The sequence below is a fragment of the Eptesicus fuscus genome, chromosome 2 (genome assembly GCF_027574615.1).
Source record: "Eptesicus fuscus isolate TK198812 chromosome 2, DD_ASM_mEF_20220401, whole genome shotgun sequence".
NCBI lineage: Eukaryota > Metazoa > Chordata > Mammalia > Chiroptera > Vespertilionidae > Eptesicus > Eptesicus fuscus.
In genome coordinates this window covers 73,284,595-73,312,157 of record NC_072474.1, presented here as the reverse complement: position 1 = coordinate 73,312,157, position 27,563 = coordinate 73,284,595, and the positions used below count along the sequence as shown (strand labels likewise).

The following is a 27,563-nucleotide window of genomic DNA, read 5'->3' as shown; positions in this document are numbered from 1 at the left end:
GCCGCCACTGCTCTTGGTAGCACTGCGTGGGGTCGGGAGAGGGTCTCACCGCTGCAGCTGCACTCTCCAGCTGTGAGCCTGTCTGCTGGCTGAGCAGCGCTCCCCCTGTGGGAGTGCACTGATCACCAGGAGGCAGCTCCTGTGTTGAGCGTCTGCCCCCTGGTGGTCAGTGCCCATCATAGCAACTGGTCAACCAGTCGTTCCAGTCATTCTGGTCATTCAGTCGTAATGGTCGCTTAGGTTTTTATATATATAGATGCTGTGCTTGTGTACCACTTAAAATCCTAACTGTTCCATAATACACAGTCCTGGGATGTGTCTGATTTTACATGAATTAAATAGACCTGGGTTCAAATTCAGGATCTACTGGTATTACACTAAATGTGATTTAACATCTCCATCCATAGTACTGGGACAACCAGCATCCGACTCATAGGGTTGTGGTGAGAATTGTATAAAGAGTTTTGCAAAATTACTGGCAGAAAATTACACAGCAGAAAGTAAATATTAGTTTCCCTAATTTCCTGAAGATTCTGTGGTCTCTTTCCAGCTTTCATGATACAAGTGCTCTAAGAGCCATGGCAGGACAGGCAGCCACAGTTGGCTCCAGAGCATCACAGAGAACAAAGAGCTGCTTTCAGTCCTGTCCAACGAAACCACTGGGGCCTCCTGGGAGGAACTGGCTTTTTGAGCCATGCTGTGTAGCCACATCCCTCATCCTCACTCCCAGTGAGGTTGTTTTTTTTTTTTTTTTTTATGATCCAGGGAAGGTTTATGGAAATTGCAAGCTAACAGCCTGTGACAATGACACTGATAGATGATGCAGGTCCTTGGAGGTTGCCAGGGGAGAAGGGGAAAGCTTTCTTCCTAGGAACAGAGTTGTGGGTCCACCTTAACTTCTTTATACACACACATATACCTGCTCCAATTTTAGACCTGCCATTTGGCCATGCAGTTATTGAGTTCATGGCTAAAGGCTGTACTTGAAATATTCACAGAACCTCCTATAAGATTGAATTTGTGATTCTGTAGTCATTAGCTGTAGCAGAGTTCAAATGAGCATTGGAACTATTGTCTGTCTGGTGGTCAGAAGACTTTTTATCTTTATATTGTGATTCCAGAATTTCTTCCCTACTTGATTCTTGATGCTTCTATTCTTTTTTTTTATATTTTTTAAATTTTTTTATTGGTTAAGGTGTTACATATGTGTCCTTATTCCCCCATTATCCTTATTGTGTCCTTATTCCCCCTTATTCCCTCACTCATGCCCTTACTGATGCTTCTATTCTTTTAAAATATTTAATAGGCATGAGATGTCATGCCATAATTAGGGATAACTAAAATGTAAATACAACTAGAGAATTAATACGCTGAGTTAAACTCTGAATCTTTTCTCCCTACTAGACAGTAAACACTTGGGGTCAGCGACATTGTCTGTTTTGAACCTTATCGTATATCCCCCAGGGCTTACATAAATAACTAGCATATAGTTAGGGCTTAATAAATATTTGTTGAATGAATGAATGAGAGTTCATGTTAAGGTATCAATGGTTGTAAAAGTGAACATCTCCTTCCTCTATATATGTTGGTTCTTTTTTCCGTGCCTCTGGGCTTTCACACACGCTTCATCATCTTCCTGCAATGCCTTCTCTGCCTCTTACTCCTCCATCCTCACTTCCTCACCTGGAGAAAGTCTAATAACCCTTTAAGACTCACTTTTGGGGTAAAACTCTCTTTCCCCTATTTTCTCCTCAAATTAAGTGACATTCTTTCACCAGCTGAGCTCCTGTAGCCCTTTCCATGTAATCTATTGTAAGAGGGATCATTTTGTACTGTAATTATTTGTTTACTAGAGGCCCGGTGCACAAATTCATGCACCAATAGGATCCCTTGGCCTGGCCTGTGGGATCGGGCTGAAACCGGCTCTCCAACATCCCTAAAGGGGTCCCGGAATGTGAGTGTGTGCAGGACAGGCCGAGGGACCCCACTGGTGCACGATTGGGGCTGGGGAGGGACACAGGAGATTGGCCAGCTGGGGAGGGACTGTGCGAGGGCTCCAGGGTGTGTCCGGCCCATCTGGCTCAGTCCCAATCAGCTGACCCCAGCAGCAAGCTAACCTACCGGTTGGAGTGTCTACCCCCTGGTGGTCAGTGCACGTCATAGCGAGCGGTTGAGTTGCCTTAGCATATCATTAGCATATTATGCTTTGATTGGTTGAATGGACGACCAGATGACCAGACACTTAGCATATTAGGCTTTTATTATATAGAATATGTCAGTCTCTGCCACTAGAAACAAGCTCCTTGAGGGTTGTGATGTTATCTCTTTTGTATCCTCACTCTTAGCATGATAACTGGTTTATGGTAGATCTTTAATAAATGTTACTGACTGACTGAGTCTGAGCCCTTTCTCCTGCAGGGCTCCAGGAAGGTTTCAGATAGGTCCCTAAAAAGGAGTGCATTTCAAGATCACTCCCTTTAGGGGATAAATGGTGATGGATGGAGATGACTTGAGGTTGTGAACACACAATACAGTGTACAGATGATGTAGAATTGTGCACTTGAAACCTGTATAATTTTGTTAACCAGTGTCACCCAATAAATTCAATAAAAAGGGACAAAAACAAAAGCAAAACAAGATCACTCTCTTTAAAAGCTCCATTTTGGATAGGAAATCTTCGTGCCCACAATGGTTTTATTTTACTACGTCCCTTTATCCTGTACTCAAATGGAATGACTGGTGTGGAAACCCAGAGTGCAACCTATAAATAAGGGATTTGGAACTACTTGGTCAAATTTCAAGGTAAGATTGATTACCTTGGTCTTCTCTGTAATGCTTCCTGGTTGCCCTGATGCCACTCAGACCTTAAGGAGAAATACCAGAGTTAGCCACAGGGTGTGAATTCAGTATTTTTCTCTCTGGCCTTAATAGCATTTGCTTTTAGTTTTATAGGAACAGAGTGATATTTTGGGAGGATTTGGAATAATTCTCTGGAGGAAAAACAAATGCTTTGACTATCTGGAACCAGATTCCAGTTGGTGCAAGACAGGGGAATTATACTGTGCAAAGCTGTATCTCATGTCTCCAGCTGTAAGAGGATTGTGGCCTGCTCAGGTTGCTATGGTTGTGACTATGACAACTATGGAAAACATGAGAGAGATGCCAAGAAGAGGGTGCGAGAGAATAAATGGCCAAGACCAGGGACTGCCTAGAGTCTCTGGAGTCCAGTGGTCATATAGGCAGGGATTCAAGACCATATTGGAAGATCTGCCTTCCACATTTCATTATTTACATTGATGCAAACCCCGAACTGCTCAAACCCAATCCCTTTCATTTATCTATTCTGCTTTAGGTTACTCTGAAGAAGGGAATGGAGAAGGGAATGGGGGGAGCAGCGTAAGTACTTAGGGCACAACCCTAGGGCTGCAGTTCTTGAGAACAGGCTCTATTTAATTATGCCAACTGTGAATTTGTGTGGGTGAAAGTAACAGCTGCTGATTCTTAGGATATTTTTAAGGTGCAGCCAGTTGGGATACTCTTTATGTCTATATATGGTCCTTCATGCTAAAGGACCTCCTGGAGAGGGTTGGGCTAAAAACAGAGTCCTTGAAACTACATCCTCATCTCTTGGTTCTTGACAGCACATCAGTAGCCTGTGGGAAACTTCAGCAAGGTTAAAAGTTAAGCTGCTCATCTGACATACTCAGTGGTGACTCCTCCAACCCCCGCCCCCCGCCCCCGCATTGTTGCTAGGCTTTTTTGAGATTAATGGAGAGACTTATTCATTTAGTCCCCATATACTCTCAAGCTGCTTTGTTACCATGTCTTTAATGCACAACATGCACTCCAGGCAAACACACTTTTAAGCGCACAGCAGATTGAAGCAGCAAGCAAGCCTAGCAGATTAAGCCCCCTGAGCCCATGCGCTATATGAAGCAAAACAAAACACAGCTGGTGGAGTTAATTTTAGGCTTGCTGACCTTGGCAGTGTCCTATCAGTTTGAGAAAAGCAGCTTTGAATAGGTTCAAAAAGGACCCTGCCTCCTCCTTCTCCCCATGCAGCTGACTGAAAAAGTGGCTTCATGGTTTAAGTTTATTGGGAAAAAAACAAATAATCATGAACAATGGTAAACTTGATAGATCAAGAAATTCATTTATTGAGCAAGTACAAAGCCCATGCAAGAAACATTTTATAATTTTTGTCCTATGGACTAGGAGCCTCAAAATTATACTGCAAGTAGCACTTTCTGACAAGTTCTAAAATACTGGCTTCTCACAAACTACGTCCTGGCACTTTTATAAATATAGCAGGAATTTAAATGCATACTATTCACTTCTAAATGCATAGGATACAATTCTCTGACCACCAAAATCGGTGAGGTCCTGCAATATACACTCATGGACCCTGGCACTGATAGTTTCTAATTTTACTTTTATTTGTTTGATTGCCTATATTTCCCAATGACCTATAGGATTTTTGATGGCAGGGACTATATCCGTGTTTTCTGCTCATAGAGGCTCAGAGTAGATAATAGTTGTTGAATGAATAAATGAACAACTTGCACCTCATTGTTCCCTTAAATCTAGCATTCTATTACACTATCCTTGCCTTCAAAAGAATGAACAGCTTGAAGGGGAGGGTATTGAGTTAGGTTTGGGGCCAAGGAAAGAGTCCTTCTTCCATTATAACATGTTAAACAAGACGCTTTGTGTTTTGATGCTTTATGGCTTTTAGTGATAAATGAATGCATTGAGAGACAAGCTTCATGAACCAATCTTTTGTATTTCCATTCTCTTCTATTGTGTCAAAACAATATGTCCTTGAGAAGCATTTAGAACCATACATAGGCTTGTCTTTAATGAAGTAAGATACAGAATTAAAATCTAAAGAGCATTGATAAGGGTCAAATTGAATTGCTAGCTATGTTAAGTATGATTGTGTAGAACGCTGAAATTCATTCAAAATCTAGTCTAACTTAGGATATTTTTAATGTGCAGCCAGTTGGGATATATGGTCATCCTGGGAAAAGGGAAAAGGAATTAGATATTACTGAATTCAGATTGTATTCACTAGTTATGTGATCTTGAACAAATTACATATATAACCTTTTAGCACTAATTTCCTTATCTATAAAAGGGGAAAAGCAACACAATATCAACCTCATGATGTAGTGTAAGAAGTAAATGAAATAGAGTATATGAAAAGCTTAACAGAGTGACTAGTCCATCAGAAATATTTAATATATGGTAGCTATAAAAAATAATTTTATGTAATAAACTAATTGAATGCAATAAGTACATCAATCTAGACATTATATAACCCAAAAACTCCTGCACAAGAGAATGCATTTTATCAGGTTACTAAGGATTTGTTGTCCTGGTATACTTTTTTTCTAGCATCTGTTTTTCAGGTATCTATTCCTTCAGAGTCAGATCATATTTCTGAATCAGAATTGAACAGCCACTCAAGAAATACCAAAGTTAGCCACAGGGTGTGAATTCAGTATTTATCTCTCTGGCATTGATAGTGTTTGCTTTTAGTTTTATAGGTACAAGAGCATCTTTATATACTTAGAAAAAGCTGGCTAATGTGAAGAAAGCTCTAGTCCAAAAAATCATCAGCAAATTTACCAGCAAATTTTCCATTCCCATCATTAATAACACTTCTGTTAGGCCTCTTCAAAAGGAAACCTGGTATTTGTTTGCTTTTCTTTTTATTATGGAAAATTTCAAAACTAAGCAAAAGTAGACAGCACAGTATAATGATCCTCATGTACTTAACAACTCATAGCCAGTCTCTTTTCATCTGTATTCCTACTCTCCCTTCTAAATTATTCTGCAGCAAATTCCAGGCATGTTATTTCATCTGTAAATAATTAAATTAATATTTCTAAAAAATAAAGGCTCTTTAACCACATCATCAGCACAATTAATAATCGGTACATAGAATCATCAGATATCCGGTGTTCAAATTTTTCAGTTGCCTATAAATGACATAAACATTTGTTATTGTTCTTTTTCAGATTGCTCTTTTGAACCAGAATGCAAATAAGTGCACATCTTATAATTGGCTGATATGCCTCTTATGTTTCTTTCAACCTCTAGATTTCTCCTTCAGCTCTATTTTTGCCTTGCAATTCATTTGTTGAAGAAATTGGGTCCTGCATAGTTTCCCCACAGTTTGAATTTTGCTGAATGCATCCATGTGGGGTCATTTCACATGTTCTTTACCATATTCTTCTGTTCCCTGTATTTCCTGTAATTTGGTAAATTCCATCTAGAGGCTTGACCAAATTTAGGTTCTATTTTGTTGGCAAGATATCTTCACAGGTAATATACTAGTATTCTTCCATTAAGATACACAAAAAGTATGCTTGTCTCTCTTGTTATAATAGCAGCCAATGGTGTTCAATATCCAGATTCACTAATCTATTAGGAGTTGCAAAAATGGTGATATTATAATAATAATTCAATCATTCCTATTCCATTTTTTTAACTAAAATACTCTGTAAGGAGAAATTTTCCCTCATCTACAATTTGGAAACCTGGCTTTAACTCGTATTATTTTATCTAGGAGGAAAACATATTAATTAACACATTGGAAGAGATTAATTTATTGGATAAAAAGGTATGATGAATTATTTTCTTTAAGGTTCTAGAAACCCTCACATTGAGGGAAAAGGAGACTATAAGTACACTGAGGGAGAGGTGGTAAATGGTGATCAGAAACCTGAGATATCTGGGAAGGGAAGTAAAGCAAGAAGAAACACAGATGCATAAAGGTAACATTTTGCTAAGTCTATTCTCATTTGGCATAAAAATTTTGATTTGGAAGCCCAAATTATGGCTTCAAATATTTTTACTTACTGAGGACTCCTGCATTCATACTCTAGTTCAAACCTCTCCTCAGGCTTTGCATAGTATCAAAACTCTACCTGACATCACTACTTTGATGTCTAAAAAAACGTCTTTCCCTAGCCGGTTTGGCTCAGTGGATAGAGCGTCAGCCTGTGGCCTGAAAGGTCCCAGGTTTGATCAAGGGCATATAAACAAAATAAGATTTTGATTTGGAGAATAATTTCTTTTTTTAATATATATTTTATTGATTTTTTTTACAGAGAGGAAGGGAGAGGGATAGAGAGCTAGAAACATCGATCAGCCACCTCCTGCACACCCCCCCACTGGGGATGTGCCCGCAACCAAGGCACATGCCCTTGACCGGAATCGAACCTGGGACCCTTCAGTCCGCAGGTCGACGCTCCATCCACTGAGCCAAACCGGTTTCGGCGAGAATAATTTCTTGAAATTGAAATTTTAGGGAGTGGTATGAAATTCATAGTGGGGCAAAGGCAGGTTTACAGTTGTGAGTATGTGAAAAGAGTCTATTCTTATTAATTATTGTATTATTTTCTAATGAAACAACTATAAAACCTACATTTGCCACACCCTCTATGAATTGGTGAAGAAATTGGAATTAGAAATGTGTATTTAAAAATATACTCTCGCTTTGATTATAGATTTTTCAATGTTTTTGCAGTGATAAATAATTTTAAGTGACAGCTATTATTTGATTAGAATAACTAATCTCTGGAATTATATTCCGTATTATTAACATGACAGCTCTCTCATTTTTAGGTCCAATATATTTAAGTTATATCAGCTATTAATTTTAGGCAACTCTCCTAATTGAAGAACTCATCAGCTATCTTTGCAGCTTCTTTCCTCTACCAGTCATTGCTCTGATAGTGTCATAAAATTCATCTAAATTGTGTTAAACCAAAAGCAAGGCTACATAAACCACCTTACCAAATCAGAGAGCAGATAGGAACTGTCTGCCAAAAATGTGAAGGATGCCCCTAGCATGATAGACTTTTAGAACTGGACAATATCGTAAAGATCATGTAATAATCCAAGGCCCTCATTTTAAAAGGGGTGACACTGCTGTTCTAATAGGTTTAACTGGCTTATCCTCCCCAAACATAATTTTCTAATATCATATCTCAAGTTTTATTTTCAATAGAGTCTTAAGGAATTAAGTAACTTAGTAGCATATCAAGATCTGGAAATATATTTACATTATATTAAGATGAATTCTCCTTTTGCCATCTTTCCTGCATCGTTTGAGCCTTTAGGTCTTCTCAAATTATTCTAGGGACCTCTGCTGTTCCTGTGACAGTGTCAAGATTTCAATTATTATTCTATTTTAAAACGTAGTTTGATTTAGCACAATACCAAGCTAATAGTGAATACACTCAATTGTACATATTTCACATTGGCACCTCCTTCAAGTCTATTAGCCTGTGGGTTAATTGCTGCACACAAGTTTTGTTCTGATTCTTTGAAAACTGACTTGTGGATTTGATGGGTGTTGCATAGAGATGACCATCTCTTAGGTGAAGTAAACCGGTACCCGCTGATAAGCTGTGGTAGGTTGGTCATCAGTGTCCACGATGATTAAGCATTTACGGGGCCCAAGTCTATTATAACCACTGGGCTTCCTGATGCACAAACCATTCTAGAATCTAGAAACGATTCAGTTCCTCTTGCAGAGGGACCTGCATTTCACACAGTTAAAGGGGCCTAGATTATAAATAGATTTATAATCTATTCAAGAATGCTCCACATAGTTCGAATATGTCACCACAGCAGTTTTCCCACTTCCCCAGCTGCTGATGAAAGCCTAGCTTGCCTGTTCAGACAGGGATGGATCCTGACCAGGGTTTTAAAATAGTATGCCCGTAAAACAACAGGGACCTTGAAAAACCCAGTTAGATCCTTCCCTCTCCTCTGGCAGAACCACGCTCACACCATGCTGCCCAGGTGAAATTTCCTCCCGTCTTTATGTAGTAGTAGATAGACTCCATAACCCTTCATCGCCGTCTGGGGGCATTCCCAGCGGGCAAGATTCTGACGGCATTTCCACCCCTCAGAGCAGGGCCCTGACATCCCGGGGTTGAAGCCCACGTCCTTCCGGAAGGATGAAAGGCACCGAAGCGCCTCGGAACACTCCGCCACAGCCCCGCAGCCCGGCGGACAGGCCCCGACCCGCACGGGCCGCTTTGGTGTCCTCGACCTCGCGGGGCGTGCTGCGGCGCGGCCGAGGCGTCCAGAACCGGGGGACCCAGAGCCGCAGCCCGTGGGCCGGAGTGGGCGCGCGTCGCTCTCGCGAGAGTTCGCGGGGGTGGGGGCCGCTGGGGGCCGGCGAGGAGGAGGCGAGGGGTTGCACTGCGGCGGCTGTTGTCAGGGCCCGGCGAGCGCCCTTTCCCCGCCCCCCTCTCCTTCCCCTCCCACTGAGCGACTCTGGCCGAGCGCTTCCCACTTCCGCCCCCTCTGCGTGCCATTGGAACTAGAGTAGCCGAGCAAGTTGCGGCCGCGGAACCGCCGGCGCTGCCCTGCACCGCCTCTCCTCGCCTTCCTCTCCTTTTCTCTTCCTCCCGGGCCGCCGCCGCCGCCGCGTCCGAGGCCTTGCGACCACCGACCCGCAGCCCGCGCCGCGGCCGACATGAGCTTCTTGTTGTGAGTAGCCAGGCCCCGCGCGCCGGCTTTGTTCAGGCGACCTGGGCCGCCGCCCCGCCCGCCCGCCCGTCCGCCCGTCTCGGCCCGCGGCCCCCACCCGCCAGGTCCCGCGCTGCCCGGCTCGGGCGTTCCCACCGCGCGGGGCTCCGGGAACCTGCCCCCGCGCTCGCGCTGCCCGGCCGCCGCCGCCTCCCCGGCCCGCCCCGAGCACGCGGGGGACCCCCAAGCCCCGACACACCCGGTGCCTGCGTTCGCATTTCCCCATCACCCCAACCTCGCCCTCTCTGGGGTTGGTTTGTTGGCACGCTCTGGAGAAATGCCTCCCACTCTCCGCGTGACCCAGATCCGACGCGTGCCGCCGCCTGCTTCGGTCTCCTGCCCATTGCTTTTTTTCTGTGTCCCAAGCACAGAAGACAAGCGTGCCGTGCTCCCCAACTCCCCCCCCCCCCCCCCACCGCCGGTCACCCCAGGACCCTTTGCCAGTAGGGTTAATGCTTAATCAACTTCCCTCTTAGGTTTTTAGGAAGTTGGGGCGACAAGTCCTGTGGATGTTCACACACTTAACGAGGCTGTTTACAGGTCAGGACGCCCCAGCCTGATGGAGTCTTGGGGTCTGGAGCAGCTTCTTGCTTCAAGTCACATGCTTTCCTGAAGAATATGGGCCTTCTCTTTTCCGACAACCACCAACCAGGGCTTGGGTAGTGTGCCCGAGGCTGATTAGGTCCCCTGGGGACTTGTTTTGCAAATCAGCTGTAAATGACAACTTAGTTTAGTACTGGCTGTCTTTTCCCTTCTCTTACTAGGAGACACGTTGGGGGCGGGGTGTGGGTAGAAAGATGGGATGGCCTGATAGGGGTATGGAGGCAGCAGACAAGCCTCACGTCCCTCGGAAAACAGGACCTTGCACCCTGCAGAAGGCTTCCTTATGATTCACCTATGTTTTAATCTGTGGTTAGAAAGCTAGTAAAAGCTCGGAGGTTGAAACCCACCCCATACTCTACTGTTGTGCAGAAAAATATCATTTAATGATAATTTTCTGTTCTGATGCTCTTTCCCCACCTTACATAATTTTTAGTCATCACCTTGGCACTTGAATCCTGAGAACTTAACCCTTATTTTCACATGCTCATATCTAGAATATTAATTCTTTTTAGGGTGTTGAAGCAAAATTGAGAGATCACAGAAGACAAACCTGCAGACAGACATTGTAACATGCATAAGGGGCCTGGCTTTTGTCATCCTGCCAGGATGACACATTTGAGCTTGTGAAGCCTTTTTTTGGTCTCATCCTAGAAGTTGAGTTTTTCAGATAAATGGTGATAGTTAAGAGGACTGGGTGACTTCAGTCTTTGTTTTCTATTTTAGTTTGAGTCAACATACCCAGGCATCTCAGCTTGAAACTTCTCATCTTGAGTCTGTTTGCATTGCTGATGTTTTATTTCTTTAAGAACTTAAAAGCTAGCTTCAAAATAGTAATATAGGTGATGTCCATGACTGCTGCTGATGGGCTTGTGTCTCTTGGAACTCAATTGGTTGAAGCAGGGAAGAACTATATTTGGCAGAAATTTGGGGATGGACAAGGTTTTGGTGGTATATTCTGAATACAAATTAATATTTTTTACATGGCTCAGTATTTATTAGCTACAGAAATTCAGAAATTCAGTGGATAAGTTCATTTCTCCTGAAACATATTAGCTGGTACAAAAATCTTACCATTGTGTATATATTCTCTCTCTCTCACACACACACACACACACACACACACACACAACATTAGAGGGTTTGTACTGTTTGAGGCACAAATTTTCAGTCAGGTCGCATATTACAGTTAATACTAGTAGATTCTCAACATCTTTAGCCTGTGTGCTTAGCAATCCAAAGAGTAATCCAACATTTTTGGTTTTTGTCCACCATGACGTTTAAAATCTGAAGTGAAGACCTCGTAGATAAAAATTATTAGAATGTAAAGAACAAAGATTTGGTTATTTCATCTGTTGGTTATTTGGTATGGTTTTCTGAAAATTATTTCTATACCATCAGGTGAGCAAAGAAAATAAGAGTTGCAATTTAGGAGTTAAATAGCAAATACTTTCTTCCAGTTCTTGGAAGCTTCCTCGTAAGGCGACTATAAATGGATGGAGCTCAGGAAATAAGGGCAATGCGAGATAGTGTTAGAAAGGCAATGACTCATAACTCATGAGGGATTTTAGATAGAAGGAAAGACTTAGTTAAAAGAAAACAAAACAAAACATCATTCAGCCTGGCTTGTTTGGCTCAGTGGTTGAGCGTCAACCTATGAACTAGGAGGTCATGGTTCAATTCCCAGTCAGGGCATATGCCCAGGTTGCAGGCTCCATCCCCAGTAGGGGGGTGTGCAGGAGGCAGCCTATCACTGATTCTCTCTCATCATTGATGTTTCTATCTCTCCCTCTCTCTTCCTCTCTGAAATCAATAAAAATATATTTAAAGAAACACATTCACTGTGCCAGGCACTGATACAGGCATTGGGTATCATTTGTGGACAAGTTGGATAAAAATTCCTACATTAGTGGAGCTTACATTAAACAACCATATAGAATGGTAAGAGGTCTTAAAATGCCAAGGAACCAAGTAGAACAGGGTGAAGAGGTTTTTTTGGATAGGAAGGTGAGGTAGATTAGGTAATCCCCAGAGGGTGTCCAGATAATCTGCATCAGTGACACGTTTGTGTAGCTTTTGTACAAATTTGCAAATAAATTTGCACTGCATATGTAGATCTGACTGGGACAAAGCTGTGGTTGTGCATCTTCAGATTGAGCTAAACTCCCAGATGGTGCCTAGGGAACCTTCACAGGAACCTAATTTAACTTTGTAGAATCAAATTTTTAAACACAGCTTCAGCACCTGCTGTGTGCTCTAGGCATTGTGCAAGAAGTGGGACTCAGAGCTGGTAGACAGTTTATAAATAGTCCTCTATAACAGATGTAATGCAGTCAATGGGGGTCCAAAGAATATGGAGCAATTTGATTTGGGCTTAGGGAAGGTTTCATGAAAAAAGGGATGGATATTTAATGGATGATATAACAAGAGTTCTCTAAAAGGGAAGGGGACATGGGAAACGGGAGATTTCAGTCAGAGGAAACATGGAGGCCTGAAATTACCTGTGAATTCTCAATTTTCAGGTTTGTCCAAGAGGCTGTTGAATTTTGAAGCTAGATGGGCTCTTTCAGTAACATACCTTTTTTTTTTCTGAAATAGTAAAATCACCAACTTCAGGTTACTGGCCTAATTATTTGTCCATAATAGAATTGGAACACTGTCTCTTGACTTAAGAGTTTTTCCTCCTCTGACATTTTAGGCATATAAAATTCTTAGGATCAGAGTGAGTTCTTTTTTTTTTTTTTAAATATATATTTTATTGATTTTTTTACAGAGAGGAAGAGAGAGGGATAGAAAGCTAGAAACATCGATGATAGAGAAACATCGATCAGCTGCCTCTTGCACAACCCCCACCGGGGATGTGCCCGCAACCAAGGTACATGCCCTTGACCGGAATCGAACCCGGGACCTTTCAGTCCGCAGGCCGACGCTCTATCCACTGAGCCAAACCTGGTCTCAGAGTGAGTTCTTAACAGTTATTCAAAAAGGGTGTTGAGTGTTCTCTGTGTTTCTAGCGTTTTTAAATTGCACGTATCTTCTGACTGATGGAATTCCACAGCAACGTTTGCCTTGGAACAGAGTTAAAACTAATACAGCTAACTTTAAAATGCAAGTCTGTAGGAAAGGTGGTTTAGGAATGAGAATGAATATAAACCAGGTTTATTTCTGTATAGGAAGAAACAGAGATAGGCTGGAAAGGAAATATTTGTTGAACATTATGCTACAGAGCTTCCATTTGTCTTTTCAACAGAATAGCAGTTTAGTAAAAGAGATCCAGGATTTCATTGTGTTTGTATGTGTCTGTCTCTTGCTTTTCTGTCTGCTTGTCTCTCCTTCCTACCCTCCTTCCCCCAGCATCTTTGTTTTCTGGCAAATGATTTTAGTGCTTCAGTATCTTCACCTGTGAAAAAAATGATAATAAAATAGCTAAGTACTATATGTCAGGCATAGCAGATGAAGAAACTGGCAATGAGAGGTTAAATAATTTGCACAAAATTATGTAGCCAGACAGTGGTATAACTGGGATTTGAATCCTGGCAAACTAGATCCGGAGGTCTTGTATCATACTGCCTTATCTGCAATTGATAAAATTATATAAAAAGGTGGTATTCACATCTTATTTTAAAGAGAAATCTTATGTTACTAGGTATTAATTCTCAAATTGCTGGGATCATTTTGTAAGGGTCACCAAGAATATAATGGTGGAAGAGAAAATAGAAACCTTTAAATTTAAATAATACTTTTAAATTATTTTTTTAACCTTAATCAATAAAGAAATTAAAAAACTATTTTTTTACTTCCATTTTTAATGTAAAAATGATAAACATGGTGGAGAAATTATGAAATACTGCTAAGAAAATGAGGCAAATAGTCACTCATAATCACACCTTCATGGATAACTGTTATTTGTGTTTTATGTCAATAGTTATAATTCTGCAACATCATTTTGAATGGCTGTCAACTAAGTATTACCTTAACGGTTTTGTTATCTGACAGCGTGGTTTAATATGTTATGCTCTTTTGGTGGGAGGAGTGGAAGTAAGTATGGTCATCTTTTCAGAACTAAAGTTTGGGGAATTGCAGACCGTTGGCTGGTCTTAGTTTACTCCTCCCATCTGATATAGGATTGCTTTTGTTTTACATTATTGAGTGCAAAACAATTGCTATGTGATTACTTTCATCTTTATTGCCTTTTTTTCTTGATGTAGTTGCAGAGTTTTTGTACCTTTGGAGTTTCTGATACATGAAAGAACATGTACACCTTCTCTTCAATTGTATATTAGAATTGAAGCAGAATAGCTATGAATTATTACATGAAAAATGGTATCTGTTAAGTGAAAACTTTTTTTTAACCCTCCTTCCCACATTTCTATATTTTTTCTGATATTCCTGTGTTTAGGACCATACCTCAGATGTTGGAGGATTAGAGATACTGAATGTAAAAGACCTCAGTAAATTGTAATTATGTGTGCAGCAATGATACCTAGTTCATTACCAATATCTCAGTAGTGCGATGATTGCTAGTAGCTGTTACTATATTTTATAAACATTCATCATTTCTGATTACTTAAGTTATAGCCAATTTCTGTGGGTTTATTATCATATGTATCAGTGCTACTTTGATTTTCTGAGGATTTTGAAGAAGAAAAAAGACAAGCAGGAGTTAGAAGATAAGCAAATATTATTTGGTAATAGTTTAAGTACCTCATAGCCAAGTAGCCTTATTGTTACCATTATTTGTGATGAAAGATTGAATTTCTTATTGCTATTATTGTTTTATCTTTCTGCCTAAGTCCTTTTGTTGTTTTCAAATTGAAATTTGATGAGAATAGTTCAATAGTTATATTGGGTATTAGAAAGAATATTTTTTGTGTGTTTCTTTGTAGAAAGAGATCATGGTATAACTTAAGTACTTTCTTAGTATTCAGTGTAAACACAGAATAATTAAATAGAAGCAGGAGATGTGAAAGTCCTTAATAGCAACTTTTTTTTGGTTATCTTGCTGCCCAGATCATGTTTCAGACAGAGCCCCAGGGTGACCTTCCCACTCTAGAGAATTCTTCCTTTGCTAACACCCTGCAGCAAAGGAAGATTTAACTACTGAAATAGCTCTTTGTTTAAAAACTCCCTGTGAGTATGATTTTTGCTCCCAGATGCCCGATTTCAATGTCCTTAACCTTTCCCCACACTCTGCCAAAATATTCATCTGGGTCTCTTATTACCATTATTATTATTATTATTATTTTTAGTCTCACCCAAGAACATGTTTATTGATTTTAGAGAGAGAGGAGAGGGGAGAGAGACAAACATGGATCCATTGCCTACTGTACGTGCCCTGACTGGGGATTGAATTAGAAACCTAGGCATGTGCCCTGTCTGGGAATCAAACCCTCAATCTTTTGGTGCACAGGACAATGCTCCAAACCAACTGAGCCAATCTGCCAGTCTGCCTATCTTATTTTTAACTCTTAGGAATGGCACTTTAAAAAAAATATATATATATTTTATTGATTTTTTACAGAGAGGAAGGGAGAGGGATAGAAAGTTAGAAACATCAATGAGAGAGAAACATCAATCAGCTGCCTCCTTGCATGCCCCCTACTGGGGATGTGTCTGCAACCAAGGTACATGCCCTTGACAAGAATCGAACCTGAGACCCTTCAGTCCGCAGGCCGATGCTCTATCCACTGAGCCAAACTGGTTAGGGCAGGAATGGCACTTTTGAGTCAGTGAATAACAAACCAGTTTGTCAGAACTGATGTTTAGAAACAAATAAGTTGTGGTCTCTGCCTTTAAGAATCTTAAAATTGGAGACTAGCATGTGACATGGATATGCTCCTCAATAATTGCTTTTAACTCATGAGTTTTAAGTCCACTGGCTAATGAACATTTAACATTATTATTTTTTAAATATATTTTTATTGATTTCAGAGAGGGAGAGAAAGATGAGAGAGAATCATTGATCGGCTGCCTCCTGCACACCTCCTACTGGGGATGAAGCCCACAACCTGGGCATGTGCCCTTGATTGGAATTGAACCCAGGACCCTTCAGTCCGCAGGCTAGAATAATGCTAGAATATAATTTAAAAATTCTTTGTCGAGGTTTCATCCATTTAGCCAAACCAGCTAGGGTGTTTCAACATTATTGCTGTCGCATTTTATACAAATTTCTTTGCGTGTAAGTGTAAAATAGTTGTATTTGGTATTTATAAAAGTTATAAGGTGTACCTAGTATATTCATGTATTCAAAATGGTAAGAGTTTTGCAGATGTTTGTCTCTGTATTTTCGGCATGGGCCGCTTCTATTGGATGGATTTTGGGGGCTGCCCTGCTTGGTTTTGGCACTGCTGCCACTATCTCCAGTCTAACTCTGCTTTTTTTAATAAGGTAAGGAAGTGGCTGGAATCCTTTGTCCCACAGATAGAAAGTAAAGTGGCCTAGAGTGGTGGGTATAAGGAGCCTCCATATTATCATTCCAGCCTCATAGGTGCCCTCCTGCCTTGTTCTCCCCCACAGAGCTCAGCCATTTTATTTGCATTTCTTTCAACATGTATTTCTCCCACATCTGCCTGCCTTTGTGAATGCCGTTCCTGTTATTCTGGCTGGACTGCCCTTCTTTTCCCCACCCTCATTTCTTTAGTGTTGGAGCCAGCTCTTTCCCTGACCTGTACCCCCTTGCCAATTTGTTAGATACCATTTCAGTGTCTTCTGTAGCCCTTATTATATAGCCCTCATAAAAAAGATTGTTCCGGTCAGTTTTCAGGCCTTTCTTCCTCATCAGAGTGCGTGACCTCTTTGAAGATGCATTAGTTTCAAAACTATTTTTACATTTCTACCACCCAGTGTAGTGCCTAGCGTATATTAAATACAACTTTAAAAAAACTATATCAATGACATCTTCAAGTGTTTTCATGATGGTAGGTGGAGGTATGTGTGATTCTCTTCATTCTGCTCCAATTTCCCCTTTCCAAGGACTTCTGGGGAAATATGAATAGAGGCCCAGTGCATGAAATTTGTGTACGGGGGTGGGAGGAGGTCCTCTCAGCCCAGCCTGCACCCTCTCCAATCCCCGGGACCCCTCGGGACCACTGGCTCCTAACTGCTCGCCTGCCTGCCTGATCACCCCTAACTGCCCCCCCCCTGGCCCCCCCGCCAGCCTGGTTGTCCCACCCAGCCTGTTGTTTGGTCATTTGGTTGCCCCTCACTGCCCCCCCCCCCCCCCCCGCCGGCCTGGTTGTCACACGCAGCCTGCTGTTTGGTCATTTGGTTGCCCCTCACTGCCCCCCCCCCCCCCCGCCGGCCTGGTTGTCACACGCAGCCTGCTGCTCAGTCGTTTGTTCATCCCTCACTAACCCCCCTGCTGGCCTGGTCACCCCACGCAGCCTGTTTGGTCGTCCGTTTGGTTGTTTCAGTTGCAACGGTTGCTTAGGCTTTTATATATATAGATAGCTCCTGTGCACAGAAAGGTTTGGGACACCTGTTTATTGGATTTCTATTTCACAATTTTGTAGAGACCTTGTTTTACCCTTCTTTCAAGGATTGGCATATGCCTGGCACATGTAAATTGTGTTCCAGTAGCAGTGAATGAGAGTAACATTTCCCTCATCCCCACCACCGTTGCACTACTAAGAATAATAATTATGAGAGCTTCTTGGGCTTTTATATTTATACCAAGCAAATCTTTTGAGCCCTACCTGGTTTGGCTCAGTGGCTAGAGTGTCGGCCTGCGGACTGAAGGTCCCAGGTTTGATTCCGGTCAATGGCATGTACCTTGGTTGCGGGCACAACTCCAGTAGGGGGTGTGCAGGAGGCAGTTGATCGATGTTTCTAACTCTCTATCCCTCTCCCTTCCTCTCTGTAAAAATCAATAAAATATATTTAAAAAAAAATCTTTTGGAAGGTTCTCCCAAAGAATTTCTTTCCTTTGTCATAGAGTGCTTGCTTCCATTGCCATCAACCTTTTTTTCTCTTTTATTGTAAAAGGAAAAAATAGTATCTTTTATGTTAAAATTTATAATGGAGCTCTTTGTTAATAAATGAAATTTAAAAATTTATAGTTGTGTGAAAAGTAATGCTAGAATATAATTTTAAAATTGTCAATAAATGTGTTTACAGTTACAATACTAAATTTTAAAATACTAATAACTTACTAGGAAAATATTACTTTCTCCAAGATGAGCACGGATTATAATCTGTAAAGGAGGACAAATTGAGATTTGTAACTCCAATAGAATTTCTTGTTTCTTAGTTATCTTTCTGATATTTTAATGCAAATATTAAACTGATAATGCAAATAATAAACATGTTTGGGAGGTATATGGCATACGTGCAGCTGTAAATATCCAATAGATTCCGGAGGTAGATTTAATTTTTACCTCTTACTCTTACCAGATTTATTGCTTTTCTCATGAAGTCTGCTAGAGAGCTATGCCAGGAGTTTTTCTTTCTGGATTATTTCAAGGTGGGGAATTTTTCCCAAAGTGTAAATGTAGTGTCCAACTGTTAGTGAATCTGAAGAATATGCCTTTATGATATAGTCATTGTTTTTGAGCATTTATAGGTCAGACTATTATAAGCATGAGTAAGTTATATGTTACGACAACTTAGAACATTCTTTTTTTAAATTTTATTTATTTCCTCACCCAAGGATATTTTTTCCCATTGATTTTTAGTGAGAGTGCAAGGGGAGGAGGGAAGAGAGGGAGAAAGAGAGAGAGAAAAAACCATCTATGTGAGATAGACATCAATTGGTTGCTCCCTCATGGTCCCCATTGGGGCGGTGGATGGAATCTCCAACCCAGGTATGTGCCCTTGACAGGGAATCGCACCCTTCGGTGCAAGGACCAATGTTCAACACTGGCCAGGCCAACTCAGAACATTCTTTATCATTTTATCAATAAATACTCTGTATAATTGTATATGTGAGAAGTCCTGCTAGCCTTAAAGAATTTGTTCGTTTTTTTTAAATGGTAGTTCTGATATTTACATTTCACTTAGTTAAAAGAAGAAACGGGGGAGAAAATGGGAGGATTTTTGCATTTAGTTATATGCATTTTTTTTAAATTTTATTTTATTGTTTAAAGTATTACAAATAGTAGTACATATATCCCCCCCCCACCCCCATTGACCTTCCCCCAGCCTCCCCTACTCCCTGGCACATGCCCTTCCCCCCCCCTCCAGTGTCTTGTGTCCATTGGTTGTGCTTATATGCATGCATACAAGTCCTGTGGTTGATCTCTTTCCACCCCTCCCCAACACTCCCCAGCCTTCCTGCTGTAATTTGACAGTCTGTTCGCTGCTTCTGTGTCTATCTTTTTGTTCATCAGGTTATAATGTTCTTTATTTTCCATAAATGAGTGAGATCATGTGGTATTTTTCTTTCATTGCCTGGCTTATTTCACTTAACATAATGCTCTCCAGGTCCATCCATGCTGCTATAAATGGTAAGAATTCCTTCTTTTTTATAGCAGCGTAGTATTCCATTGTGTAGATGTACCATAGTTTTCTAATCCACTCATCTGCTGATGGGCATTTGGGCTGTTTCCAAGTCTTAGCTATGGTGAATTGTGCTGCTGTAAACATAGGGGTGCATATATCCTTTCTGATTGGTGTTACTAGTTTCTTGGGATATATTCCTAGAAGTGGAATTACTGGGTCAAATGGGAGTTCCATTTTTAGTTTTTTGGGTTTTTTTTGATTTTTTTTTAAGAGAGGAAGGGAAATGGATAGAGAGTTAGAAACATCGGTCAGCTGCCTCTTGCACACTCCCCACTGGGGATGTGCCCGCAACCAAGGTACATGCCCTTGACCGGAATCGAACCTGGGACCCTTGAGTCCACAGGCCGATGCTCTATCCACTGAGCCAAACCGGTCAGGGCCCATTTTTAGTTTTGTGAGGAAACTCCATACTGTTCTCCACAGTGGCTGCACCAGTCTGCATTCCCACCAGCAGTGCACCAGGGTTCCTTTTTCTCTGCATCCTCACCAGCACTTGTCATTGGTTGATTTGTTGATGATAGCCATTCCGACAGGTGTGAGGTGGTACCGCACTGTCGTTTTGATTTGCATCTCTCGGATACTTAGTGACTTTGAGCATGTTTTCATATGTCTCTTGGCCTTCCTTCTGTCTTCTTTCGAAAAGTATCTATTTAGGTCCATTGCCCATTTTTTAATTGGATCGTTTATCTTCCTTTTATTAAGTTGAATAAGTTGCTTGTAAATGTTGGAGATTAAACCTTTATCAGTGATAACATTGGCAGATATGTTCTCCCATACAGTGGGCTTTCTTGTTGTTTTGTTCATGGTTTCTTTTGCTGTGCAAAAGCTTTTTATTTTGACGTAGTCCCATTTGTTTATTTTCTCTTTAGTTTCCATTGCCCTAAGAGTGGTATCAGTGAAGAAATTGTTTCGGCATATGTCTGAATTTCGCTGCCTGTGGATTCCTCTAGTATTTTTATGGTTTCCTGTCTTATGTTTAAGTCCTTCATCCATTTTGAGTTTATTTTTGTGTATGGCGTAAGTTGGTGGTCTAGTTTCATTTTTTTGCATGTATCTGTCCAATTTTGCCAACAACATTTATTGAGGAGACTGTCTTAACTCCATGGTACTGTCATGCCTCCTTTGTCAAATATTAATTGAGCATAGTGGTTTGGGTCGATTTCTGGGTTCTCTATTCTATTCCATTGGTCTATATGTCTGTTCTTGTGCCAGTACCAAGCTGTTTTGAGAACAGTGGCTTTGTTATATAGTTTGAAATCTGGTATTGAGATACCACTTATTTTGTTCTTTCTCACGATTGCTGCAGCTATTCGGGGTCTTTTTTTTTTAAATTCCAGATGAATTTTTGGAGAGTTCTTTCTAGGTCTTAGAAATATGCCGTTGGTATTTTAATGGGGGGTGCATTGAATCTATAGATTGGTTTGGGTAGTATGGACATTTTAATGATGTTGATTGTACCAGTCCATGAACATGGTATGTTCTTCCATCTGTTTATGTCTTTCTCTATCTCTTTTTTCAGTGTCCTGTAGTTTTCCGCAGATAGGTCTTTTACCTCCTTAGTTAAGTTTATTCCTAGGTATCTTAATTTTTTTGTTGTGATGGTTAATGGGATTGCTTTTTTTAGTCTCTCTTTCTGTAAGTTCACTATTGGTGTATAGAAATGCCATAGATTTCTTGGCGTTAATTTTGTATCCTGCTGCATTGTCGAATTCATTTATTAAGTCTAATAATTTTTTGATGGAGTCTTTAGGGTTTTTTATGTACAATGTCATGTCATCTGTGAATAAGGACAGTTTTACTTCTTTTCCAATTTAGATGCCTTTTATTTCTTCTTGTCTAATTGCAATGGCTAGTACTTCCAGTATTATGTCTAACAGGCGTGGTGAAAGTGGGCATCCCTGTCTTGTTCCTGCTCTTAGGGGAAATGGTTTTAGTTTTTGCCCATTGAGTATGATGTTGGCTGTGGGTTTGTCATATATGGCTTTTATTATGTTGAGGTATGATCCTTCTATTCCCACCTTGCTGAGAGTTTTTATCAAGAAAGGGTGTTGGATTTTGTCAAATGCTTTTTCTGCATCAATTGATATGACTCTGTGATTTTTATCTCTCAATTTGTTTATGTGATGTATCACGTTTATTGATTTGCGGATATTGTACCATCCTTGCATCCCCGGGATAAATCCTACTTGGTCATGGTGTATGCTCTTTCTGATGTACTGCTGGATCCGATTTGCTAGAATTTTGTTGAGGATTTTGGCATCTATGTTCATGAGGGATATTGGTCTGTAATTCTCTTTCATTGTGTTGTCTTTATCTGGTTTTGGTATTAGGGTGATGCTGGCTTCATAGAAGGAGCCTGGAAGTGTTCCTTCCTCTTGAATTTTTTGGGATAGTCTGAGGAGGATAGGTTTTAGTTCTTCCTTGAATGTTTGGTAAAACTCCCCTGTGAAGCCCGTCTGGCCCCGGGCTTTTGTTTGCTGGAAGATTTTTAATGACTGCTTCAATTTCTTCCATAGTTATTGGCCTATTGAGATTTTTAGATTTGTCCTGATTGAGTTTTTGAAGGTTATATTTTTCTAGGAATATGTCCATTTCCTCCAGGTTGTCCAGTTTGTTGGAATAGAGTTGTTCATAGTATTTTTTAAACAATCCTTCATATTTTGGTGGGGTCTGTTGTTATTTCTCCTCTTTCATTTCTGATTGTTTATTTGGATATTCTCTCTTTGCTTCTTGGTGAGCCTGGCTAGAAGTTCATCCATCTTGTTTATCCTTTCAAAGAACCAGCTCTTGGTTTTGTTTATCTTTTATATTGTTTTTTTTTTTTTTTGGTCTCTGTCGTTTATCTCCGCTCTGACCCTTATTTCCTTCCTTCTGCTTACACTGGGCTTTTTTTGTTGCTCTCTTTCTAACTCTTTGAGTTGTAGGGTTAGGTAATTTATTACCATTGTTTCTTGTTTTTTTGCAGTAGGCTTGTAGAGCTATGAACTTCCCTCTCATGACTACTTTCGCTGTGTCCCATAGGTTTTGGATTGTTGTGTTTTCATTGTCGTTTGTTGCCATGATATTTTTTATTTCTTCCTTGATCTCTCTGGTAACCCAGTCATTGTTTAATAGCATGCTATTTAGTCTCATTGTGTTTGATTTTTTTGGATTGTTTTTATTGTAGTTGATTTCCAGTTTTATGCCATTGTGATTTGAGAAGATGCTTGATTTCTATCTTCTTGAATTTGAAGAGACTTTGCCTGTGACCCAATGTATATGGTCTATCTTTGAAAATGACCCATGTGCACTTGAGAAGAATGTATATTCTGTGGCTTTGGGGTGAAATGTTCTGAAGATGTCAATTAATTCCATCTGATCTAGTGAGTCATTTAGGATTGATTTTTTTTGCTGATTTTTTTTTTCTTTGCTGATTTTTTGTTTAGAGGATTTGTCCAGTGGTGATAGTGGGATATTAAAGTCCCCTACTACAATTGTATTGCTGTCATTCTCTCCCATGATATCCTCCAGAAGTGTTTTTATGTATTTGGGTGCCCCTGTATTGGGTGCATATATGTTTACCAGAGTTATTTCTTCTTGTTGGATCGCTCCCTTTAGTATTATGAAGTGACCTTCCTTATCTCTTTTTATGTCCTTCACTTTGAGGTCTAATTTTTCAGATATAAGTATTGTACCCCAGCTTTTTTCCATTTCCATTTGCCTGAAAAACCTTTTTCCATCCCTTCACCATCAGTCTGTGTATGTCTTTTTTTCTGAGGTGGGTTTCCTGTAGACAGCAGATATGTGGGACATGTTTTCTTATTCACTTATATACCCTATGTCTTTTTTTTTTTTTTCATCTATTTTTTTACCCTATGTCTTTTGATTGGGGCATTTAATCCATTTACATTTAAAGTTATTATTGATAGGTACTTATTTGTCGCCATTTTTATTCTTTACCCCTGTGCTCCTTCTTCGCTTCCTATTTCTTCTTTTTACAGCAGACCCTTTAGTATTTCTTGCATTGCTGGTTTGGTGGTAATAAACTCTCTTAGTCCTTTTTTTGTCTGTGAAGCTCCTGATTTCATCCTCAATTTTGATTGATAGCCTTGCTGGGTACAGTATTCTTGGATTCAGACCCTTGCTTTGCATGACTTTGTATATTTCATTCCATTCCTTTTGGCCTGATGTGTTTCTGTTGAGAAATCAGTTGCTATTCTGATGGGGGATCCTTTGTAGGTAACTTTCTGTCTCTCTCTGGCCGCTTTTAAGATTCTTACTTTGTCGTTGGTGTTGCCAATTTAATTATAATGTGCCTTGGCGTCGGTCTTTTGGGGTTCATTTTGTTTGGGACTCTGTGAGCTTCTTGGATTTGTGTGAGTTTTTTCTTCCCTGTATCAGGGAAGTTTTCTGTCATTATTTCTTCAAACAGGTTTTCTATTCCTTGCTCCGTTTCCCCTCCTTCTGGTACACCTATTAGGCAGATGTTGTTGTTTTTTCGTGTTGTCCCAAAGTTCCCTTAGGCTCTCCTCCTGTTTTTTAATTTTTTTTTTTCTAGATGCTGCTCTGCTTGGGTATTTTTTCCTACCTTGTCTTCTAGCTCACTGATGCTGTCCTCTGCTTCTTCTAGTCTACTGTTGATGCTTTCTATTGACTTCTTTATGGCAGCGATATCATTTTTCATTTCTTCTTGGTTCTTCATTTCCTCTTGGTTCTTACACATATTGTTTAATTTGTCTTCCATTCTTTTCAGCCACCTTATGACCATTTCTCTGAATTCTTTCTCTGACAGGTTGCTTGCCTCCATTTTGTTTACTTTCTTTTCTGGTGATGCCTCCTTTTCTTTCAGATGTGGGCTGTTTCTTTGTCTCCCCATGATCTCTCTTCTCCGGGTGTCTAGTTATGTAGTTCTCTCTCTCCTTTTCCTAGGCGAAATCTGTCCTTTCCATGAGAAGGTACAGAGCTTCTCCGAATCCGCGTATTCTCGCTTCTTGGGGTCCGGTGTTCCTGGGTTCTCAGTTGTTCTCTGGGTGTGGTTGTTGTAGATTCCCGGGATTTTTAGACTTCCGATAACAGCCACTCTCCCCTTTAAGATGGCCCGGTCTCTGCATCAGAGCCGGTTGCTCTAGGAGGGATTTCAGCAGCAGTGGAGGTTGCCCGGTCAGGGGAACCCCGTCTGGCAATCCCCAACAGTCCCTTGGAGTATAGCTGTCCCTCAGCTCACCAATAAACACTCCCTGTGGGACCACATACTCTCCTTTGGTTCTCTCATTCACGCACTATCTTGCAGTCTGCCTTTCTGTTGGCAGCCATCTTCCGGAGCCTCACATTTTTTCTTCTCTCTCCTCTTTGATGCTTTTCACTCATTTGTGCTACTCTTTCTTAGTTTTAAATTCCAGGTATTGGGGCCACGGCATGTAACTCCTGATTAAACCGACTGTGAGAGTCTGAACGTTCCATCTTTATTCCCACTTCCACAGTATCCTACTTGTACTAATTCCTGAACCTTTTGTGAGATCTGTGGTGTAAATTGTCTTGCTTTAGGATTATGTTTCCTTACTTATGTAAATTAAGTTATTTATTTATCTACTTCCTAATTTAAAAAATTTTGTTATTGTCTCCTCTTTCATTCTCTTTGTTCTTTTGGGGTTATGATATTTTAAAAAATTCTCTTTATTGTCACCTTGAGTAGTGAAAGCTAATGTATATTTTCAGCTCACCATCTTCAACCATCACTCTTCAAAATAGTCTTCTTATAAGTACTAATCTATTTTATTGCTTTTCTGTTAGCATCCACAATTGTATAGTGTCTCTGAGTGGAAAAAAAAAAAAGTTAAGCTGCTTTATGTTTTTTGAGTTATCTTTGTTACTGCGATGTATTAGTTTGTAGTGAGTCTAAAAGTCATTTTCAATGAATAGTTCAATAACTTATTTTTTATAAGAAAACAGGTTAATCCAAATTTGAGCTAGAAGAAACTATCTTTTATTTATTCATTATTATCAGTCTTCAGTGATATTTCAGATTATTCAGGTTATGCTTCTGAAGTATGCTTTAGCAAATCTTATTTAACCTTTTGCACTCGGATGTCGAGTGTAACTCGACACGGTTAGCATCGGTAGCAGCTCGAGAAAAAAGCAAGTGAGTGCAAAGGGTTAAATCTTTAATGTCTTTGACCTTAATTAGTCATTGGTAAAATTTATCTCTAAATCAGAAATTACTTTTATTTTCAGGTAAACAAACTAGCTGCATTCGAAATTAGATTTAAAGGAGAAAATGATTAACTTTTACATTCATGTTTCTAATATTTTTCTCCAGTTTCAGTAAATAAATAAGGGCTGTTGCCATTTTCCAGGACACTTTATCAGATTTTATCGGTATCAACATGAACTGCTTTATTTTTTTAAGAATATAATTTAATTCATCCAATTTACAAATTCCATGGTTTTGAACTTTAAGATAAGTTATTCTACAAATATGATCAAACCTTTCTGTTAGAATTATTATTTAATAGAAAAAATAAACCGTAGACTGTAATCTATAGATTTTTTTCATTGCGTAAAAGTCCTATACTTATTCATCCTGAATGTCTGTGTAGTTTTATCCAGAAGAGTACATCTATAGGTTTAGAAAATAAATGTGGAGCTCAAAGATTTTAGAAATGAATGTTGTCATGCTAGCCTGAGAGAAAGGAGTAGGGCAGGAGTTCTTTATCTGGATTTATGAATGGATTTTAGCACCTACCCGAATTTCTGTATGCAAAATATGTTTCTTATTTCTCTAGAGAGAAGGTTTGTACTGTGTTTCAGATTATCAGAGGCTCAAAATAGATTAAGAACTAGAGGCAAAAAGTTTAGTAAAGAAAAAATTATATAAACATTTAAGAACAACATGGAAAGTATTTCCATATTATATAGTTCAGAGATAAATCTTAGTAGGCTCAAGTTTATTGCTTTATTTTTATTTTTGTTTTATTATGATTTACAAATAGTGAAATGCTCAGATCTTAAGTATATTTTAATTAGTTTAGACAAATGTATACACACTTGTATAACCCACACTCCTTTCAAGACTCAGAACATTTTCCTCACCCCAGAAGGTACTATAGCTTTTTACAGTAAAACCAAAGGCCATTCTTTGTGGGTCATTGATATAAGTACACACTTCCACTTCACATAGTCCTAGAAATTTCATTAGCTATGAGTAGCTCAGCTTTTATGGAAGAGGAACAAATAGTCTGTTATTGCCTACTGTTTGCCCTTGCTGCCCATTTTTACTCAGACAGCACAACTTTTTTAACTGTGATGATCCTTTAGGTGAGCAAAGCAATGGAATGACACTTAGAACATCAGCTCCAAGGCCCTTAAAGAAATGAGCTCATGTCAATTATTATAATTATTCCTGTTTCTCACTTATCCACGGTGATGAATCAACATCTGATAGAAAATATGAGTAAAAGAGTTTAAACTTTCCTAAACATAGTAGTTTAAGGAATAACAGCTTTAAAAAAGATCAACAGTTATCAGTTGCTGTATTACAAAGTAACTTCTGGAAAAATACCTACATGAATAAGACTTGCAGTACCTGCTCCTAAATTGCGCATGGTAGTGGGATCAGACAAATTAACACAATTCTCGTAGTTTGGTGAATACAGTAATAAAAGACTGTATAGAGCACAGCAGTACCTGGAAGAAGGCATGGTTAATTCTTTAGTGGATGGTCAAGAACAGTTTCTCTGAGATGGTACCTAAATAGTTGCTAGGGAGAGGAAGCCAGGCTTTGCTATATGATGTCATTACCCGACACGCACAGCCATTGTTGCTGGGCTGTGCTGTGGGCCGCATTTTGCGCCATTGGGTCTCGGCAGCGTCAGCTGCGATTTGGTGGGCTGTCGCTCCAGGGTGGTGGCGGGGTCTGTGTCCCACTTGGGAGA

General features: G+C 40.1%; 1 protein-coding gene across 2 annotated transcripts in view; it reads left to right on the top strand.

Annotated features, from left to right (window-relative positions):
• The first annotated feature begins 9,275 nt into the window (after positions 1-9,275).
• MOB1B (MOB kinase activator 1B) overlaps positions 9,276-27,563 on the top strand; it is a 51,754-nt gene continuing 33,466 nt past the window's right edge. Inside the window, exon 1 of one of the 2 annotated variants that reach the window (XM_054728506.1) lies at positions 9,276-9,516. In XM_054728506.1, coding sequence (XP_054584481.1) covers positions 9,503-9,516 — 14 coding nt within the window. In that variant the 5' untranslated portion in view covers positions 9,276-9,502. The remainder of the gene's footprint in view (positions 9,517-27,563) is intronic. The other variant, XM_008157472.3, reaches the window with a different exon arrangement.